Source organism: Gymnogyps californianus, chromosome 11, assembly GCF_018139145.2.
Source record: "Gymnogyps californianus isolate 813 chromosome 11, ASM1813914v2, whole genome shotgun sequence".
NCBI classification, from domain to species: Eukaryota; Metazoa; Chordata; class Aves; order Accipitriformes; family Cathartidae; genus Gymnogyps; species Gymnogyps californianus.
The window spans coordinates 12220708-12243037 of NC_059481.1; the positions used below are offsets into that span (position 1 = coordinate 12220708).

General features: G+C 39.5%; 1 protein-coding gene across 3 annotated transcripts in view; it reads right to left on the reverse strand.

Moving 5' to 3' along the window:
* FBN1 (fibrillin 1) overlaps nt 1-22330 on the reverse strand; it is a 158986-nt gene that overhangs the window by 10186 nt on the left and 126470 nt on the right. For all 3 annotated transcript variants that reach the window (XM_050903660.1, XM_050903659.1, XM_050903658.1), the window contains 19 exons: nt 21317-21388; nt 18934-19059; nt 17720-17842; nt 14556-14681; nt 13651-13767; nt 13111-13239; nt 12718-12837; nt 12133-12258; nt 9988-10137; nt 7561-7626; nt 6715-6831; nt 6228-6347; nt 4452-4574; nt 3891-4022; nt 3156-3281; nt 2401-2607; nt 1669-1794; nt 1329-1451; nt 271-387 (listed from right to left, as the gene is read on the reverse strand). In XM_050903660.1, coding sequence (XP_050759617.1) covers nt 271-387; nt 1329-1451; nt 1669-1794; nt 2401-2607; nt 3156-3281; nt 3891-4022; nt 4452-4574; nt 6228-6347; nt 6715-6831; nt 7561-7626; nt 9988-10137; nt 12133-12258; nt 12718-12837; nt 13111-13239; nt 13651-13767; nt 14556-14681; nt 17720-17842; nt 18934-19059; nt 21317-21388 — 2346 coding nt within the window. The remainder of the gene's footprint in view (nt 1-270; nt 388-1328; nt 1452-1668; nt 1795-2400; nt 2608-3155; nt 3282-3890; nt 4023-4451; nt 4575-6227; nt 6348-6714; nt 6832-7560; nt 7627-9987; nt 10138-12132; nt 12259-12717; nt 12838-13110; nt 13240-13650; nt 13768-14555; nt 14682-17719; nt 17843-18933; nt 19060-21316; nt 21389-22330) is intronic.

Here is a 22330-nt window from a genome sequence, read left to right on the forward strand (position 1 = left end):
TAAGAAAAGGTAAGGCAAGAATTACAAATTAGTGTTTTTACTGTCTGATTCTTGCAAGTGCAAAATTCAAAGACGTAGATTATGAAAAAAAGGGAAGGTAGGAGGGAGGGCCTCTTTGCCTCTTCTGCTCTGGTGGGACTGGGATCAGAACCTGGCCTATGTTTCCATTTGGTTTCTCAGGAAGCCGATTTCAGCTCCTTGCTACTTTGCTTCTGGAATAAGAGTCAGTAGTAAATCCCAAATCTGTGTCTACATTCCCACATCACTTACCAATGCAGGCTGTATGGTGCTGAGTGAATCCAGGAGGACATTTACAAGTGAAACCCCCAATAGTGTTGACGCAAAGGAACTGGCAGTTGTGCTGCTTTGTTGCACATTCATCAAGATCTAAAAAAACCAAGTAAACATCTTTCACTTATGTTCCCTGTGGAGGATCTGACAGTTCAGCTGGACGTAGAGAGAAGTGATTGCAAATAAATAACGTACCAAATAAAGCGTTTTGAATCTATGTCTCACTTTCCACGCTAGCTTCCAGTTCCTCTCACATGAAGCCCCACACATAATGAATGGGATTTTGGAGCTACACTAGTGTCCATGCTAACGCTGGATTACAGGAACCACTCTTTTCTGTCTGAAAGATGCTGTTACATAATAAATGTCTGCTCGTACTGCAATCAATAAATGGGAAGTCACCATCTTCATGAGAAGCAATGGCAGATTGCAAAACGGTATTGCACTGAAGCTTGCTATTACTCCAAAAGAAATATTTAAATGCTAATGACAAAGCACACTGTCATTTCCCACGCCAAGTTCAGAATTGCTGCTCTAACTTGTGCGGTTTCAGTCAGACCTTTGCTACCAAGATATGTAAATATATGAAATTATAATGAACATTTCAAAATCTCTTCTGCACTGCTGTCCCTTATTCAGCATGCTGCAGAGGTGGTGGGTTAAAACTCTGTTGATGCTGGACAATGCACTGCAAACCGTGCTCATCTTTGCATCCATCAAGATACATTTATCACTGAAAAATACGGCTTAAACCAACATGCTTACCAAAATAAGACCAATCATATATACTATTGGTTATGAAGTCTTCTAAGATCAGCTGCCATCAGCCTGCAAAAATTCCTGTGGATCTGCTGTTCATCCAGATTATCACAGAACTAACTGAAACACCAGCTCCATCCTGTGCAGGCTACTTCACTGTCTTTAGTGGAAATACTCACATGAACCAAGGAGACAGATTTACATCATTTAAATGTCCTTGGGTTGGTATTTGCCTGTGAAACAGAGTTTCTGCAGTAAATTCTTTTCTTGATTTTTACCTTTGCAGCTTCTCCCATCTTCTTGCAGGAGGTACCCTTTTGGACATGAGCACTGGAAGCTCCCCTCTGTGTTTTTGCAGATGAAATTGCAAGGTTTTGGGGACTCATTACATTCATTCAGATCTAGAAGAAGCAAAATCAGATACCTCAGTGCTGATAACCAAGATTTGTGACAATGTTTTTCAAAATGCTCAGGAGATATCAGAAAGAAATCAAAATCCCCAAAACATTCTAATGAATGACATTTTCTTTTCTCATTTTTCAAAATCTTTGTATTTTCTTCTTCAAGTCATCTCTTAGTAATAAACTTTATATACATACACCATAATGAAAAACCTACCTATGCAAAGAGTGCCAGTTATATCTGTAGTATAGCCAAGGTTGCAATGACAACGATAAGATCCCCTCTCATTGATGCATTCCCCATTACGGCAAACATCGTGAATAACCTTGCACTCATCAATATCTGCAATTAAATGAGGGTTAGTTCACAATGGAACAAGAACTGATTTTATACACCTTCAATAGATTCTTGTGACCTGACATGAAAAAACCCCACACCCTACATAAAATAAAAAAATTACATAAAATAATGAAATATTGCACAGATTAAGGAGAAATATTAAGTGGAAAAATATGGAATGGAGCATTAATCTAACTTTCAAATGCAATGAACAAGCCTTAAGTGGAAGCAAACAACCGGAGCTGATCATATATTAGCCTCCATAAATCAAACATCACTTTGCTTTCATGTACCCAAATAGCTCTTAATCTATACCTACAACACACTCAAATGTGAGAGTGCAAATTCCCATTCGAGTGCATGTCAATCAACCAGCATGCAAAATAAGTATCTGCCAAGTTGGGATGGATGCCTCATCATCCAGGGCCTTTGGCTATGCACCCTCCTCCCAAAGGACTGTACTCTCTCAACATGAAAACTCTCAGAAAATTTCGACTGATATCCAAAATATTTAGGACCTCACAGTGTTCAAATATGCAAAAAGAGATTTTATAATTTATCACTTAATTTGGCATTGTGTAAGAGAGCCTTTAATAGAAAAGTCAGTACCTGCTCCATTAGACATGTATCCTCGGCCATGAGGGCAAAGCTTCTTGAAGGCCACGGTGCCTGGGAAGGGGCAGACCTCGCAGTTTTGCCCCCAGCCTCGGCCACCATCACAGCAGCATTCAGACTTGGTGACAGAGTTCCTGTTGCTTGATCCGATTTGACACATACTTTGTAAGACTTCAGTGAAGCAGTAGCCCTCCCTGTTGTCTGGAAGACAAATTATGCATCACAGAGAATCCTAATGGAGACGACCTCCAGAAGGTCACGAGATACTAGGAATTTAGTCAGAAACAGAAAGGGCATACTTCACCCTGGGACTGTGGAACTGAGAGTGAAAGACTACCAGCAGTAAGAAAGAGAGCACGACGTCTAAGGGAAACAAAGACAGGAAATTTAGCCAAAGGTGGAAGACAATTTACATTATGCTTATAAACATATATGTTTCTGTTTGAACCCAGAGAAAAAAGACTGGCTGAAAATCAGGACCAAAGAAAAGGCAGAGCAATTCCCGGCTGACTGAAACCACTAAACAGTGAGCTTTCAGAGCAAGTCAACCCAACCAGACGGACTGAAGCAGGCATATGGTTAGCATCGGAAGAATGAACTTGCAGGAGGGCACCTACTTACAAAGGCCCCTTCCTGAAGGCATGTAAATTCAAGAGCATGTTTACTCACTATACATTTCTAAGTTTAATTTCAACCACAATTTCTGCTATCAAAGTGATAGTTCATTAGGGTGTTAATGTGCGACTTACCAAGGCACTCGTTCTGGGTGTCACTGACAGTGAATCCCTCGTTGCATTCACATCTGTAACTTCCCACTGTGTTTACACAACGGCCATTCTCGCAGATCCCAGGTTTGGTCTGACATTCATTCTCATCTGTGTTTTTGAAATGACAAAAATCAAGTCCATTACTGGATTAATGCAGGTTAGAGAAGTTTGCATGGAGTTCGTAAGCTGTGCATTCTGCCTGGTTAAATTTGCCTTTTTTTTTTTTTTTTTTTTTTTTAATAAAAAAGTCTCTTTTATTCAATTTTCAGAGAAAAGATGACCATCTAGCTTACAATATTATATATTTTGTTACTACATTTTCTCTGCAATATATTCCTCCCTGGTTTTCATAGTTACAGCTGCACTTCTGAATGCCATCCAAAGTTTAAAAACAATTCAGATCTACTCTCATTCATGCTAACAGAGATAAACAAGCTTACAGCAATGGGCCCAATTCTCAGCTTTCTTCACTTAGAGCAATTCAGCAGCAGCAGTACAAACTGATTGTAGAGACAGCCACATCCAGATTTTCTACTTACTGCCCACATGTGCACACCTGAACAGCAAAGCAAAGTGTGTGTAGCACCGGTAGATCCATTACACAGGTAGTTGTGTAATTCTTCCCCTGAGTTCCTTAACACTTTGTTAAATCCAAAATTTTCAGCCCTGCTGAGGAACTGCGTGTTTTAAAAGTTTCAACACTTCAGTGTCACTTACCTATACAGCCTTCTCCATCTGGTCTGCGCTGATAACCTGGTCCACAGATACACATATAGGTGCCAATTAGGTTTTTGCACTCCATCTGTTTTGAGTCACAGTCATGAATTCCTTCTTCACACTCATTCTGATCTAAAACACAAGGTTTAGACTTCATTATACAGAGAGATGATCCTGGAAATTCACAATAGTAAATTCTGACCTTGGAATTTCAGTCGTAATCAAACTCTATACATACTTTTATTGTGCTAAACTAACCATAAGAAGATATACTAGCCTAGAGCAAATTGATTTCTCCCAAATGCCCATTTTCAGGGCAAGACAAAACCGTATCATCTGATATGACCTCACTTTATGCAGATGTATAAGTTTACAGGCAGGACAGGGCTAATACAATCAACTACATAATGCAAACCATAGAATTTCATCCCAAATTCTTTCTGACTCAGTTACTTCCTGGGATTAAAACTCTGGCCCAATAGTGCAGTGAGTCAGAGCCCTACCCCTGCAGGAACTTGAAATCATTATCTCATAAATGTGAGAGTCTGGTAGGAGCTTTACCTCTGCACATTCTCCGGTCCTCTCGCAGAACATACCCCGCGGGGCACTTGCATTCATAGGATCCAAAAGTGTTCACACAGCGGAAAGCACAGAGCAGAGGGTTCTGAATGCACTCGTTGACATCTGGATTTGGAGTGACAAAGACCATGGGGGAAGTGAAACATGCTTTTGTAAAACTCAGCAGACTTGAGTGCACAGGTTTTAGGTACAGGCAATACCACAGATCCCAGTTTACTGCGGGCTAAATTTTAATAGTTGGGGACCCATGGTTCCACTCATTATGGATTTCTGTATAGAAGCAGGCACCAGACATGCCAGGATGTTTGCACAGCTACCTGAAGTTTCAATATCTTCAACAGCAAGCAGCCAATGGAAATAATTTCCAGATCCATGCTGCCAAAATACTCAGTTAAAACTGTATCTTTTCCACATCTAGGCTCAGTTTTTGACTGGTTATTTTTAAACTCTAGATGCACTAATTCAGCTTCTTTGTAAACTGCATTCCATAAAACAATATCCTTACTAGAAACATTATTTTGAAGTGCGTTTACATATGCTCTGGGCTACTTGAGTAATTACTGCTATATAATGATGTTTATGCACTCTGCTAACTCCTCCTCTGCAATTTGAGCTTTCACCCAAATTCCACAGGGAAGTGAATGAAGCTCTAACTGTATATAAAACTAATGCAAGCTGATGCAAAAATAGAAGCATTCTTTTGTATGGGCTTGCAAACAAATAGATTGTGGCAGATAATTTAAGAACAGCTGTGTCAGGTCAGAAGAGAGTGTCCGAATGTCCTAGGACATTCTCCCCTCTCTGGTTGTAACAGGAGGAGACAAGTACTAAAAAAAACCCATACCATGTATGCAGAGATCTTTCCCTTGATACAGCCTCTCAGTTTAAGGACTTCGACAGCCAAAAGCCACAACCAAACTATCAAGCTTAATTTCCACTGATGGATTCCCACACAAATCTGTACAATCTCTTTCTGGGTCAATTTATACTTGTGGCCTCACTAATATTCTGCAGCAAAGAGTTCCACAACTTAAATAAGTACTATGCATGTAAAAATGTTTGCTTTGGTTTGTCTAACATGTTCCCTCTATTTTTGGTTACCTTTACCACTTGTGGCTTTATCAATTTAAATCATATATCTCTTCAACGACATTTTCCACACTGAAAAATTCTAGTCTAATTAATTTTCTGTGTGTCCCTTCTATAATTCTGATCTTCCTTACCCCTCCCTTCTTTGTGCCTTTTCAAATTTTTATTTTTGAAATGAGAGACCAAAGCAAGAAAAATCTTCAACCTAGGGGTACCATGGTAGTTGTCTAGTACTGTATTTATATTTTCTGTTTTGTTCCCTGTTTCTTCCCTAACAAACCCAAGCAGCCCATTTTCTATTTTCCTCATCCACAGTGACTCTCTTCACTCAAGGGTCGTCTAGGAGGTAAGCAAAAACCATACACACAATAAGCAGCATTTCTGGGGACTGTTCTGGAGAGACGGTACCCCAACATGCTCCTCTCTAGGCAGTCCCTTAGCAGATACTATCTGAAAGCCTGTTCATCCAACTTCCAGTTAGAAAAAGGTACCACAGTTCAAGGTAGATGCAGGAAGGAGGAACCTATTTTTCTGTTTCAGATAAAGATGCATTGTTCTAACTGTCCATATTTTTCTTTCTAAGCTTCTTTACTCTCCTCAATTGTTTCTGACACCAGGAAACTGTCAGCACACAACTACATGACAGTCCTTAACACATGGGAGTCTCACCTTCACAGGTCATCATCGGTCCAGGCTCAAATCCCTCAACGCAGGTGCATTCAAAACCTCCCACCACGTTCCTGCAAGTTCCATTTCCACACGGGTTTCCAACAGCACATTCATCAGTATCTGCAAGCAGTTAAATCAAGGCAAGAATACATGGTTATACTCAACCAAAAAGGTATAAAATCTACATTGTTGATGTACAACCAAAAAAATACAAAAATACAAAATCCAAGAACTCACTTAAGTTACTGAATTAGAGTCACAGACTTCTAGCATAATTTGGGATTGCTAGAGGTTATCTGGGTCAAACACTCAGCCAGAGCAGGAGCAACTTGGAGCAGATTGCTCAGGTCCTGCCCTAGCAGGTTTTAAGCACCAGCAGGGATGGAGACTCCACAACATTAGAATAATACAACCCCACTACTTCTTAATGCCATACTTAGCAATTCAGGAGATTCTTTAAAATGGAAGATGAAACAGCTATACTTACCCACACATTGAGCTCCTTGTAGGATGTAACCATACGGACATTCACAGCGGAAAGACCCATCTGTGTTGATACACTGCCCAAATTTACAGTTATCTGGATCAAGGCACTCATCCACATCTTAACCAGAAATACAAACAACACAGTAAGTGCAATTGACTTCATGTGCTTTTAGACTTCTCTCAAAGAACAAGTATTGTTCTGGTGAGAAATATTCCTGAGATCACAGAAAAATACTAATATTTGAATTTTGATGTATTAGTATAAGGGCACAGAATTTGTCTTGCAGGCCAGCTTTCAGAATACAGAAAAGAAACTGATTCTAAATGTCAGATAAAAAACCTCTCCGACTGGGGCTATAGGGAGAGGAGTAGATATGAAAAGCAGTAGTCATCCAGTGCTCCTTAAATGAAAACTTTTGCCAATAAGGCTGAAGTGCTGTTTGTCTTGGGAGAGAACAGAATGTACTGAAGGGATCTGGGAAACTGTGGTTTGCACTTCTGGAGGATTAAAACCATTTACTGTAAACAGGCTACATATATTGTATAAGAAAAGACAGGTATGCTATGTCATCCATTCTCTAGATCCTACATAAGTTTCCTAGCAATTCTGCTCAGCATAAATTAAAAAGCCAAATACGCTACTCTAAAAGAAGTTTGATTTCTGATATATGAGATATTCAAGCTTGAATTTAAAAATTGAAAAAAAAAAAATGTAGAGAAGTTTCCACTATTCATGGCTTTTGGAAATAGTTGCAGAGGTGTTATTCTCAATTGAAAGGGAGAACGGCTTATGGGTAGAAAATGGCATACTGATGCAACAACGGCATCATGCAGTTCAGGAACTTACCCAGTCTTGCGTCACCAGGTCCAACAAGGATGCCAATTCCAAACGGACAAATCTGTCTGAATGCCTCTGTTAAAAAATAAATAAAAATCAAACCATATGTTAATTCTATCTTGGCGATCAGCATTACTCATGAGCTACACAAGTAAACACTGATACCAATTCATCCTCCTCATCTTCAGGTCCAGAAATATAGTATGTAAATGTATAAACTTATAATTTAATCTTATATTCACGTAAAAACTGTATGCTCGCTTTACATTTCATCTGATCTCCTGTATGTATATATGTAAAATCCTGTGAATAATTAGCATTATTTAACTTCCTTTAAGGAGCAAACTAATGCAATATTTCCATTTTAAAAGTATCAGTACTAGTGACTGCATTATTTTCTGTTGTGAACGAAAGACTTCCTACATTTTCTGAAGAAGACACAATTTAATCTGTAGTCACCAGTTAGTAAGTAGCTCCTTAAAGCATGCCAATCTCTAGTTCTAGAGTAAGTAATAATTTTATTATAGGTAGGCTGAGAGTAACATTTCTAGGTTCAGCTTAGAGTGAAGTCACCACTCAGTTTCCAAATTCACAAGGTTTTCTGTGTGGTTTTTGAAGATTTAAAGATGATGTAAGTCTTTTGAGAACAAGTCATTCTCTATTTTTTGTTGCAGAAAGGATGTACTTCCTTACCTGTGCAAATCACCTGGTATATTCTTGGCATTAGAATAAATAAGAAATCCTAAATTTCCACTCTGGTGGACCAAAATGCAATAAGGATGCATGTAATCATAAAGGCCCTTCAGCTTCAGAAACTCCTCTAGTTTTGGGTCTGACACGCACAAAAAAAATACAAGTCTTGCAACTGAAACTAACCTTCCACCTCTCCCCCCTAACTGTATCTTGAGCACATGGATGGATACAGGACTGTAATTCAAACCATCTCAAGATGCTGCTGAGCATATTCTCTACTAATCATGCTCAGAACATCACAGAACCCTTGACAAGATTTCACTTTTTTTTTTGCAAATTCAGTAGGCAGCAAAGAGGCTTACAGTGCAGCAGTACAATACAGTCATAGACACAAGAAATGTTATGCTGTCTTTAGTTGAAATACATTAGCTGATCTTTGCTGAGGCTGAACAAAATAGAACTAAATGTAGATGCACACCTGCACTAAAAGCAACAACTGCTAGGCTCTGAGTGGGAAACTCAGCCCTGTGTAACTGGGCAGCACAAAACCTGCCTGTTGCTCAAGCCTTCAGAAGGAGACTCAGGTGGCACGTGTGCTTGAGCTTACCAGCCTGCGTTCAGATAGCATACAACGGAGAACACGCGTGAGTATTTTTCTTAAAAAAGAAACAATTCCACTGTCCGTGACATACCAAGACATAAATTTCCCAGACTCGGAGATCTTAAAGCTATTTCTTTTTTAAAAGATGAGAAAAAAGGCCTTGATACCATCCTTTGAGAACAGTTTGGACTGTGAAAAATATATGTGCTGACACTTCAAGGAAATGCTGCAATGTATACCACACTTTTTCAACTGACTTTGGTTCAAATGCTCCAGGGCAACGGAATGAAACATGCACAGGCAATAAGCCTAGGAGGAATATTGCAACTGACACATCTGATTCTCTTTTCTTCCCTTGGCTTTTGTGGGGATTGTCTGCAAAACATCTACATGACTTATTAATGAAATGAACTGTATTAATGTATTGCTGAAACCAGTAATGCTGTTAACCACATTTGTCAGCATGAATTAAAGTCCGTTCAGCAAATTGCACCATGATGCTACAAAGGCCTGTTGACTTGCTTGATGCCTAGTTACTCAGTCTTACAAAGGATACTAACAAAGGAAAGTGTTTCTTTAGCAACAGTCCAGGGAGGCTTTCCTTCATCAAGGCCTGTGTTTTGTCATTCCCTCCTATTTTTGCAATTCATTCATATTGATAAAATTGCAAATTTAGATTTTTTTTTAATAACAAAATGTAGTCACAGGGCGATTCAGATGTGGATCTAGTTCAACTGTTTTTTTTTTTAAATTAGATTTCATATTTATGGCACCCCTCCCTATACTTATTTACAATTAGATGAATTCCATTTGTGTCCTGCAGGTATTTCCACTCAGAGCCTCTCAAGGACCTACTTACTACTTTCCACTTTCTGTATGTGACACCTCCAGAGCAAAATACTCAGCACCGAAGCATACTAACAAACCTATAAGCAAACAAGGAATATGGTTAAGACTGGACTATGGAAGGAATATGTTTTTTGAGACTGCAGTGGCATCTACTTTACAGAGAGCAATGACAATTGTTAGGGTTAAACACCTCTGGAAAATTATTTTTCCTAATTTCTTCTTATAAGAATCCCAATCTTCTTTCAGTTCTGAGAGGCTATCATGACAGTAAGGTAACCTAGTCAATAACGCACCATCTGCTTCCTCTGGGCAGAGTTCACAGGGATCTCCCCATCCCTGTCCCTTTAAGGCGCAGCAACACTCTTGTTTGGAGTGGTTTCGGGACTTCGGCACAGAACATTTTCCATCTTCGAATTTGGTAAAGCAGTAACTTACTCTCAGATCTGCACAGAGAAAAACTTGTTATGAGCAGTTAGGGTGACTTTGGCACAGTTTTCACTTAGAAGTGTTAATTGCAAAATTACAGGAGGCCCCCCCAACAAAACACCCAACTTCCATCTGAGTCTATCAAGAAGGACCATTATTGTCTCTGACTGGGGAAGATCTGAAGAGGGAGGGAGCTCCCTACCCCAGTAAAGGAAAGCTATGGGATAGAGTGTCCTACTTCAGTCATGGAAAGGGAGGGTTTTTCTCTTTTGTCTAGCAGAGATGGAAGGGCTGTAACTCCGCTCTTATCCTCACTCCTCTTTGTAAAAACTGAATATCGGCTTAATTTATTTATTTTCCATTATTAGTAAGAATCACTTGAGTCAAGAGATTTTAATCAACTTGCAATGATAATACTGTGTAGTGTTAAAATGAGAGGCAATTTTCAATAGCGCTTTCCTTCCTCATTCTTCCCTGAGGTACACACAAACAAAGAAAACTGGCCCAGTGGCACTACATTTTACTCCCTTAAGCTGAGTAACCAGGATGCTGGAGCAGAGCTGAGATCACAGACCACAAGCATCCAGCAGGCAGAGAGCTGGCAGCTCCCTGCATTGGCGGGGGGACAGCAACAGGGCAGTTGTGGAAGCAGCTGCTCATCCAGTTTTCCGGCTGCAGCATCAATGCTGGGCAATGTCCAGATTTTACAAAAGTCCTAGGTAATGGGAAGTTTTAAACAAAACTTTGTTTGGCCTGAGATACTTGAAAAAAACCAGTCTTCTCTAGGGGATGGGGAGAAGCCCACTTAAAGTTCAGACACACAAGTGTGCATTTTCTTCTGACATTATGTGTAAAACAGTGGTCTGTTTTCATAAAGGAGAAGATTAGGCTGCATTCTTTTTTATTGTTTTGTTTCTTGGATTTTTTTTGTGATTTTTTTCCATACCTGAAGAGAACAACACCCTCAGACTGAAGAAACTTCATTTATACAGGCTACAAAAGCACAGCTAAAACAGCCGTGCTGCTTTCTTGAAGTTGAGTGAAGTAACTGTGCCAAACTGCATGGTGGTTTGGAGACTTGGATGAACATTTACTGCAGGTTGGATTCATTTTTACCAAAACCACAGTTTCATTTAGCCCACTGTGAAGTGAAGAACTCACTATGGTGTCAACAAGCATCACTGTTCTGTGCCAAGCATAACTACAGAGGTCCTTATAAAGGTCTTACTCGTCAGTGGTTCCCACTGCGCACACCGTGTATAGGACATTTAATGATGTATCTATTTAATAATTTCCAAAGTCTTTAAAATAACTCACTCCCTAATTTCTTTATCCACAAAATAAACTAATCTGTGGCTTTTCATTACTAGATGTTCAGCTTTTAGCATCTGATCTCTGTCTTAGTGCCCATGTTTAGGCTCTGAACAGTGTATGCAGTAATCTAGAAGCCAAAAGATGCTTCAGACTTTTCTAAGCAGATGGGTGCTTATTGTCCACACAACACTGTTTGCAAATTTTTTCCATCAATCTTTTTTCCACCCACACATTTGTGGAGAGGAATAGCATATAACAAGTGTTATGGTGAATTTGATAAGTGCTAAGAACAGCCTTATTCCTGGAAATGCTGCCTTTAGCAGTGCATTGCAGTAGTCTCCTGCCTGTGTTCGTGCTCCATCTCCATGTCAGACATGTCACAGTCTATACAGAGTCCAGGTAGCCTCAACATTTCTTCCAGAGGTGCAAGAAAGGGCTGCAGAGCAACATAATTTCCTCACTTAACCTGGTGCATTTAACATTATCTTTGCCCCTTTTATTGCAATGTTCTCTTTAATGACAAACAGATGTTAGGGCAAGACAGAACCTGGCCCCAACTACAGAATTATCATGTTTTCCTTGTGAAAAACACTGTTTGAGTCCAGAGTCTCCTTGTTATATTAGAAACAGGCAGCTAATAAGGCTTTTATAAAACAGCAAACAAATTTTGAAATGCCAGAAAATAGGAATGAACTTACCTTGGCATCGCCTTCCTGTGGAAGACAACACAAAGCCTTCTGGACACAGACATTTGAAACTGCCTGGAGTGTTGCTGCATGTGCCCAGGGCACAAATTTCTGGCTGTTCCACACACTCATCAATGTCTGCAAGAAAAGTAATTAAAGAGATGAGAAATAAAAATGTTTACACTGGCAGCTCTATTACATAAAATGTAACCTTACATCATCACTGATATCTAACAGATTTGAAAAACAAAAAGGTCAAACAAAACCAGACAGAACAGACAGAAAAAGGAACAAGAAATCCAGGTGCAAAATCTAGGGTTAGTTTTCAAATCCTCATGCAGTGGGCAAACCTCAGCAATGTACCATCAACCAAACAGCCTGGGATTAGATTTTTCTTGGGATCAGATCAAGTAGTTCTGGTTCAAACAAAAGTTGGTGAGACTTTTTCTGGGAAGTGAGTAACTTACTAGTGGCTACAGTTCAAGAACTGTACACTGCCACGAAAGACTAACGTTACTCATGTTTAGATGCAGAGGAAAGTGGTAACAACTGTGAGTAGCTAGGAAAGAGACAGAAGAAGGATTGCTCTGTACACACCTTCACATTTGTCATTCTGCAGGACATATCCAGGAGGACAGATGCACCTGAACGACCCATCCAAGTTCTGACATGTGCCTGGTGAGCATTTTCCAGGCTCCAGTGCACACTCATTGACATCTAAAGAAAAGAAAGACAATTTATTTGAGATAATTGCTGTTATCTCAATAAACCTGTGGCTGAGGCTGCTTTAATTTTGATTCCGTCAAACTGACGGTGGAACTTCCCAGGAGCAGGAGAAGAGTCCTCTTCTTGTCCTCTTGTCATTGTTTTCTTCTGCTAGGTACAATGATGACAGTGTGACAGTTGTCTCTGACCTCTTCTACTGTTTTACTAAGAATATGTCCTCAAGATTTGCTGTGCTTTTTTTCTACCCTAAGAGAAAGCACTCACCAACACAAGTCCTTCCATCCAGAGCCACCTCATAGCCATCATTGCAAAGACACTGGAAGGACCCGATCGTGTTCACACACTGACCGTTCCTGCAGAGCATTCCATTTCCACTTGCACACTCGTCCACATCTAAGAAAAATAACATTGAAAGATATATAAGAAACACCTGCAACAAGTGAAATTGGGTAGGTGAGATTTCTGTTTCCACTATATCGGCACAGTAACTGATAATACATAAATAATCCCTTGTTTCAAAAGCAAGTGAGGGGAAAATAGCACTATTGGTCTATGTTGTAAAATTGTCTAAGCAAGAGTAAAAAAAGGAATGGTATATATCACATGCAAACATTTAAGTGGCTACAGAAAAGTGAGGAGTGCATAATCAAAGAGGCCTTTTCAGACTGAAGAAATCAGTTTTTGTCTTTAATCATGCAGACCGCGCAAGGTGCGATCCTAACTCAATAGAGAAGATGGTACTAATGGTACTTTCATTAGAAGTAGAAAGTCTTAGAAACATGTAACTGGTCCAGCACTCCTTACCTATGCAGTCATTGTTGTGTGAGAGGATGAACCCCAAATTGCAGCGGCAGTTGAAAGAGCCAATGGTGTTTCTGCAGGTTCCATTGCCACAGGCATCTCTCTCACACTCGTTAATATCTACAAAGGAGAAAAAACAAGCAGCAAGATTTTTAATCACTGATGGGAAAAGGAAAGCTATGCTACAGGCAAGAGAAATAATCCACTGCCAACAGAGTGAATAGAAGGGAAAAAAGATTGTCATATCTCCCAAAAAGATTTTACATAGGTTTATACACTTGATATTAACATCTACAAAAATAATCAAGGGTTCAACAATCATTTATCTTACTGTGGCTCCTATCTCACGCTTTCCAAAGGAAGTCTAAGCTATCTTTAATCATAAGTGTTCTGAAATCTCCTCATCTTTCTCAGACAACAGACACTACACTAAAAGCTGTGAACGGGTTAAATTCAGAATTTCCTTCTTTATGAAGATGATTCTGTTTCTGAAAAGGGCACTTTTCTGGCAAGAAATCTACCCTTCACTTACTCTGTTAACAAGCAGGCTGTATACAATTGCTGCATTGCAATATTCATCTATTAAATGTCTTGCCTAAAGGAATAAATGAGACAAGATGCTTCAGAAAATTCTAAGAACGGAACATTTTCCTGAAAAATGAAAGCATTAGCAGTTCATTAGACAGGATACGTATGTTTAAAGGTTCGCTTTACTGTAATGAGATGTTCCTCATTCATCATCAGCTTCCTATCACCTCTAATTGCCAACCATGGTGTTTTTGCACCTTTGCCTGGTGGTAAATGGCTCACAATCTCAGTTCTTGTAATGCAACTCCTTATCACAGAGAGGATAGACTTAATAACTATCTTAATGGAAGCCTAACTACAGCTTAATTTGATATACTTGCCTATACACATTGTTCTGTCATCATTGGTCTTGAATCCATTGTGACAAATGCAGTAGAAACTTCCAACAGTGTCAATACACTGCCCGTGACTGCAGATATTGGGAATTTCTTGACATTCATTCCGATCTGAAAACAAAGAGGCACAGTGAAAGTTAAGGCCTCTAAACTACAGAGCTGGAAAGATTTACTAGCAGCAACCATGACAGAATCCAGTGCACAGCCCTAATTTGAAATAGTATTTTTAATTTATTAATGACAAAAGCATTACTAAGTAAATCTCAGAAAAGGGGCTACTTGCTTGCATTATTTGCAACCTTTGTGGAGCTGAAAAAAATTTAGTGTAAAAATGGTATTTACCAAACACAAATTCTTGCTGGAGGGAAAGCATATCGCCATGGCTTTGAAAAGTAGAATTAATGACATGAAATTGTATAGGGAGATTTCTGAGTGCTCTACACTGACTGCAGCAGACATGAAAGCCACATATAAATCACAGTTTCTAGCCTTCTCATGAAAGCAACTACTTGCTTTTAGCTACGTTTGATTATACCACAAATTGCTTGATTAACTCACAGAAATCATACAAAACAGAAAGGTAGATGAATCCCACCCTTTTCTCACTAAGCTTACAGAGAGATAAAATGCATTGTAGATTTATCTACTCATTGTCCAGAGATAAAATGCATACATGTATACATATGTGTTGTAGCATCCATGCCTCATGCAATGTGATGATCCTGTAAACTGGACAAAGCTCAAACAGCAAGAAGGGTTACTGCTATATGGAGTCAGAAAATATTTTGCCAACAGCAGCAAACACTCAACTGCATAATTCTGCAGAGACAGATGGGGAAAGCTATCCTGCCAACATGTGATATGCTGCCTTACAATAGCAGGGCATCTATTACACTAGTTCAACAGCTGACTGCTTCCTGCTACTCTCGTTATGAATGCTTTCAGGCAGAATCCAGGATGCTATCAATAGTAAATGAAACAAAATGTTGAAGAACAAAATGTTTGCTGTCCAGCACATTTTCTTCTGTGACAAATCAAAAACATGAATCAAATGAGGTCTTTCTGTTTACCCCATCACCAACAAGAGCTGGTTTGATTCAATATGCTTCCTGGCATTTTGTCTGCTGCAGCTCCAAAATATGAGAACTGAGGTGCTGCCATAAGCTTGTATTAGAATCAATTAGATTTTAGTGTTCAGTAATTTTCTTTTACATGCAATCTAAACAAAGCGGATGCAGTTTCTTACCAAACCATCCCCAGTTCACTGCAAAACTGAGGGTCAAGTTGTTCCTAATTGCAAAGAACTTCATGTACTAACTCTTGTTTTCCTGCCTCTACTGCCTCTTCTCTACACTTTACTTGGCACATGGACAATCCTGACGGCCCCCATCCCCAGGATTACTGTATATCAGCTGGGGCCACTAGTAACTTTGGATGGGTGTTCACTGAGGACCAAGCGCTCCCAATGCTATTAATGATACCGCTGCTCATTAGTCTAAAGGAGGCAGAAAGGAAACCAATGCTGGATAACATGCTGTCTTAAGAACTCCTAATCTTCGCAGCTCAGGGGAGTAGAGACGAAAGAAAAACTGTGACTCTCTTTGGTGCTCTGTGGGCAAATAAACAGTGAATTAAAGTCCCAGGGAAAAGTCACTTATTTTGGGGTAAACAGAGAACATTATAACTTTTTAAAAAATTGGGAGGCAGAATTGTCTTAAGTGCCAAAAATGAGTTTATATGAAAAATTATTTATTATACCACAATAGATAGCACCAGAAGAATGCTATTTTGATAGTAAGATAAATGCAGTACTCATAGTACTAGTGACTGTGATACATCAGTTTTGATTCAATAGCATATAAACTACTGGGGTGTGATCATTTTCCATGCAGTAGCATGACTGATCCAATACTGCAAGGTGCTTAGCACTCTTTGCTCTCAGCAGAGCGGTTGGGAATTTCCTTCCTTTGCTGCATCAAGTACTTTATCAACCACTTTTATTTTGACTCTAATTGTGTAACTTTATTTTCACCAAATATAAAATAAGAGCAAAATACAGGGAAGTATTACTGTTCTTGCCAATTCATGTTCGGTATTGTAACCCATATCAGAACCTTCCCTGGCTCTTCCTGTACTGCTGTAATGAACCCATAACAACAATTACATTAGGAACATATTGAATATTTACATGTACCACGGCATAGCTTAACAAAACAAAGTTTTAGTTCTCATAGTAATGTTCTGGTTGCCCCTACACCCTTTTCCCTCAACGGTCACATGAAACAATGAAAAACTGCACTGCAGGGAAAAGTACACTTCCTAAAACTCAAGTACTCGGAAGCAAAAACCCAAGGAAAATGTTACCCGTTTCCGTTGTAATTATTATTTTGTTCAGAAATGTATATAATATTTACAGCTGCTTGGCCCACAGCAGTCTTTAAAATCTCTGCAATTCTTCAAGTAATCAAGATAACATGAATGCCTCTCTGGACTATGATATTATAAGAAAAAGCAAATAGATTAGAGAACTGCAGTCCCACTCAGTAAGTATTTAAAAATAATGTTCAGGGGCCTGTCTAAATCCACATAAAAGTTAGGAAGTTTAACAATAAGCTTTTTAAGTTAGTTATTGCATATGGCCTAGCAGATAAGTTGACGTTATCAGCAGACACCCCAGCAAGCAGTGAGTTATTTGTAAAAATAACAAGTGGCAAATAAATTGCTAAAACACATCTAGCAATTTATAATGAAAATCAAAGAATTTATGCAGAGGAAGGTCCCTGTCAGGACTGCAACTGAATTTTTAGTGTCAGAAAATAGTTAGTCAAAAGGCAGTGAATCAATTGGTCTTCCTTCCCTAGACATGACATGAGCTAAAGAAAAATGTTTGCAGTTGGTGGGATAAAGTGGAAGACAAACACCTACTCAGGTGATTAACTCTCTTTTATGCCTCTGTGGGATGGGCCATGAGTCTTCTGGGAATTACCAGAATGTTTATGGGATGCCCTAAAAGGCTTTAAGAGGAGGGTTCTTGGAGCCCAGATCATCTGGTATACCATCTTTCTGAAGAGGAAATATGCTTTTTTAGACTTCTTTTAAAATCTACTACTTTTTGCAGACCCTCACACAAACAAGCCAGAAGTACTCACCAGTGCAGCGGCCAGTTGATGTAAACCTGTAGCCAGGTTTACAGTCACAACGGTAGCTACCAGCTGTGTTGACACATTCTGCATTTTGCTGACACACTGGTCCATTTTGACATTCATCAATATCTGTCAATACAAAAAGGGAATTTGATTGTTATGGTAAGCTGGCACTAGAAAGACGTCAAAACCACTTTGTTTTTAGTGTAAAGAGTATTACCTTACCCAAATATAGGAATTTCTTTCTAATTCTGAAAAAAATAAATATATTAGTGAAAGTAGGTATTTGGTCACATTTAGCTATCTCCCTGAAATGATCCCAAACCCACATGCTCCATTTGTAAAATTCATTCCTATTTAGAGAATTTATATAATGGTTTTCTGAAGGTGTTGGAGAGCCCATGAAAGGCCTGTTGCAACACTTCACTTGGGTGGATTTCAGTCTTAAGACTGTGATCAGAATAAGTAAGCTGCTATGTCTGTATAGATCTCCACTGGAGATTATGAGGATCTCCCTTGATCACAACAGAGCATCAAGATCCCTGTTGGATATTAGTAGCTTTCAATGTAAACAACACTGCCGCAAAATTTTAGGGAAAAAATTTTGACCAATTTTCCTTAAGCTGCTGCAAAAAGATAACTTTATTTCCCTAGAAATGCAACTGTGTTTCAGTTAGAAGCAGCATACAGAAGATGCTTTTACTCGAAGCTCTCGATGCCTCACTTGCAGCACCCATGTTGTCAGCAGTCATAACCCACACCAGAGAATGACAGCAATTCATACTGCTGTCTTCAGTTTCTCCATTAAACTGACTAATACAATGTTAGGAAATGTTTAAATTGGAAAAAAACTATCACTTGTTTATATTATTTACAGAAATCTTTGTTCCATTAGAAAAAAGATCTTGGAATTAAAAGAAATTGTGCTCAAGATCTGACTCAAGACTACTACTCTTTTCTTGGCTTTACTGTCAAATGTGAAAAACAATGTTTCTTCCCATGACTGCTGACTCATGCTCCTTCAAGGCCTTAGATGTCTGATGGAAAATCTGGTATTTTCTGTGCAAAAGAATTCAAAATGTCTGAATTAACATAGACTTATTACACTGATACCAGTATTTTCCCCTCATTAAAGATAACTTGCAAGTATATCAGATTTGCCAGTGTCTGAATTGCCAGCTGGTGAAATCTCATTTCTCTGAATGAGATCAGCACTCTACCTTCACAGATCAGTAGCTTGTCATTGTAGAAGAAACCCACAGGACACTCGCATCGGAAGCTGCCAACCATGTTTATACAGATCCCATTTTCACATACTCCAGGAATCTCTCTGCATTCATCAATATCTGCAAGAAGAAATTTTTTTTAATACTTGTAAACTGCACTTCACAAAATCTTCTGCTGCAGAATATGTCCTTATGCATTTATCCTTAAAAGAATTATCAAATGTATAATGTGAGCATCAGAATGTTCCCAACTGCAATAGACAGTGAGTCATTCCAAACTGTGGAAATGTAGATACTTCCTATTTCCTCAGGTTCTGACTCTTCACTGTAGTGAAGACACATCCTGCCACGCAGGAACGCAGAGGGTAGCACATGTCGTTCCTCATGTCTCCCACCCACAGCTCTGATGAACCTCCTCAGCCTCCTGAGTGTTACAGTAGCATTATGGGGAAGAGTCAAACAGAGAGAATGTAACTGTCTGTGGTTTAATACAGGAGAGCATGACTGAATGCAAACACTTGTCAGAATTAGTTTTGCACTGTTTTACCCGTGTTAATCTGAAAAGGCTTTCATGTTTTTATGTAACAGTTTGAAAGTGCCAATGCCAGGTAACATCTGAAGTGCTGCCAACATGCTATTAATTAGATTGATTAAGCCAGGCAGCCAGGGTTTGCCAATGTTCTATATACACCTGAGTTAAGTAACTGATTTTGGCAGGAAAAAACCCCAGCTGCTATTACAATTGTATGTCTTGCCTATTGGGTCCTTAAGTTACACATCTTTAATATTCTGACAACAGGGAAGAGTTCAGAGACTCCTCCAAATCCTCTCCCTTTAGTAAAAATTGCCACATGTACTAATGTACACAATACAGAAAATATGGTGGGAAATTGTCAGCTAATATGAGTTTCCATCAGATAACGTATTTTTTTTCATTTTGCTGCTGGATCAAACCCTTCATTTCCTATATTAGATTCTGTAATTCTGAGTCCTCTGATTATATATGGGATGAGTAAAAATAGAACTACTTCTGTCTCTGAAACAACCACCTGGAGTAAATACATAGAACTTTAATCCAAACAGAAGAGTAACATCATGTAAGGACTCTAACCAAATATTACAGGGTACACAGAGCACTGTCCCTGCAGAGTGGGCACGACCTTGTTCCTGTGCCCTGAGTGTACAGATGTAAGGGAGACGAGCAACTTCTGTGCAAATGCAGCAGGTTGAGTGCTACAACCTAGTGAGACCTGCCAAGGTCCCAAAGCACCAGGGAGAGCCTGTGATTCACACAGCATAAAGCTGCATGCGCATCAGTCTCACCACAGTGCTGCATGCACTGGGACGTACTGGTAGCCTCTGTGGGACGGCCCTTCTGTTTCAGTTGGCTCCTGAATGTGCACTGCTCTATGATGTGGCAGGGCAGACAGAGCAGACTGCAACACTCCTGGCATGCACATCAACTGCTACAGATGCAGCTTTTACCTATGCATGTTAGCATGATCCAAGGTCTCCCTGCTGATGCTGATGAATGGCCCAATTAGCTTGAGTAGACTCGGCAACAATTTGGGCTAATGCTAATAGCTAGAAGGGGGAACTTAGCTTCTAAGAAATGACCTGGTAAATAATAAATACTGTACATTTCTGTAACTTCTTTAAAAATTACATTCCCCACTTTACTAGAAATATTTCCATCTAACTAGCTGAACATTGCATCACAGCAACAGCTTAATGCTAAAGCACCTGATCACTGCCTATATGCTGCCTCTGTTTGTTACAGGGCACATTATCTGCTTCTTATTCGCATTTTTGTGTGAATAAAAACAAAAGGGAGTCCCATTAGGGATTTACTCAACTTCTTGTCTTAAAATTCCTCATTCTCTCCCTCTTTTTGTTTTGCAATTTGTTACTCACGATTCAAATGTTACACACAATAACATGTGTGAGAAATATTCCAGCTGAGCAGAAAAAAGGATTTTTGTGTCAAACCAATACACAGGGGGACTGATGGGAAATGTCAGATTAAATCTCTGCTTTAGTTTGAAGGAAAGACTCCTAATTCCTCTCAGACCAAATGCTGGTTGGCCTTACTCCCAGACCTCTTATTCTCGGTATCTGTGCCCTGCTCATGTAGGCCTGATTACAGTTTCTTTGGAGCTTTATGTCGCCTTGATTACAAGCAGCAATTATCATTGCTGCCAGCTAGGAGGAGCTAGGCAGAAAGTTTGCAGGCTTAGACTTAAACAGAGGTTTGAACTCCATTACATTGTTTAGTCGTTATTCCTCCCATGAAAAAAATAATTGGGAAAACAAACCTCGCCTCTTCCCTGGGCAGAGGTAGCATGGAGTTTAGTTCAAAACAGAAATTACAACTCACCAACTGGTAAACCTGTATAAATGTCAATGAAGAAGCCAGGCCTTTGACTTCCACAGAGTGTGGAGAATTCATCTGCAAGAGGAAAACAAAGCAGCGATTATAGTATTTGGAATTAACCAACAGTCAAAAATTCATTACATCCTTTGCCCAAGAAAATTCTTCTTCTACTCTTTCAGCACCTGCAGGGCACACAGAGGTATGCAGACCCTTCCCCGAGGCTCACCATGTGATGTACTCAGTATGCACTTGGGTTCTCACTCAAAGGCCATTGAAATTAGCAAATAAAAAGATGTAGAGGGCTTGGGATCACATGCTGATTTTGCTTTGCATATGCTTATCTCTGTGCATTACAGTTTTTGCATACAAGTCCAGATCTGACTTTTAAAAACCTGAACTACAAGTTGGAAGTTATTAAAATAAGTGTCTAGGAAGTTTGTTCTTGAAGCAAACCACCTCAAACCAGAGTGGGATGTCCTGGGCTTAACTTTGCAGAGTCTTACCCGGTGTGGAGGAGTCCTGTATGCCCATACAATTAGCCCAGAAATTCCAACATCTTACATTTAGCGGCTTGACACAGATCATTCTCAGACGGGACCAAGGTACCTCTGTAAACCCATGGCTACCACAAAGGCCCTTTGTGGCAATCAGCAGTCGAGGCACAGCACAGCAGACACCATATTTGTTGGAGCAATGCCAATAAAACCTTGGTCAGTGCCTCAATACTGGATCAACAAGCATTTGCAAAGAGACAGATTAACCAACATAGAACATGAAGTCTCCCAGACAGGGAAACTGGCACACAGGAGGCATGGCCCAGCAGCATGAACACAAACCACTCCACATATGCCTTTGTTGCGACTAGGGCTGATCACCTCCAGGCCAAAAAAGTAATTAATCCCTTTATTTTAGACACACAAGAGCAGACAAAGACATAGCATCTCCAACAATGTTACACCCACTAATAGTAATTATGATGTACCAAGGCTTTCAAATAGTTTTGCAATGCAAAAAACG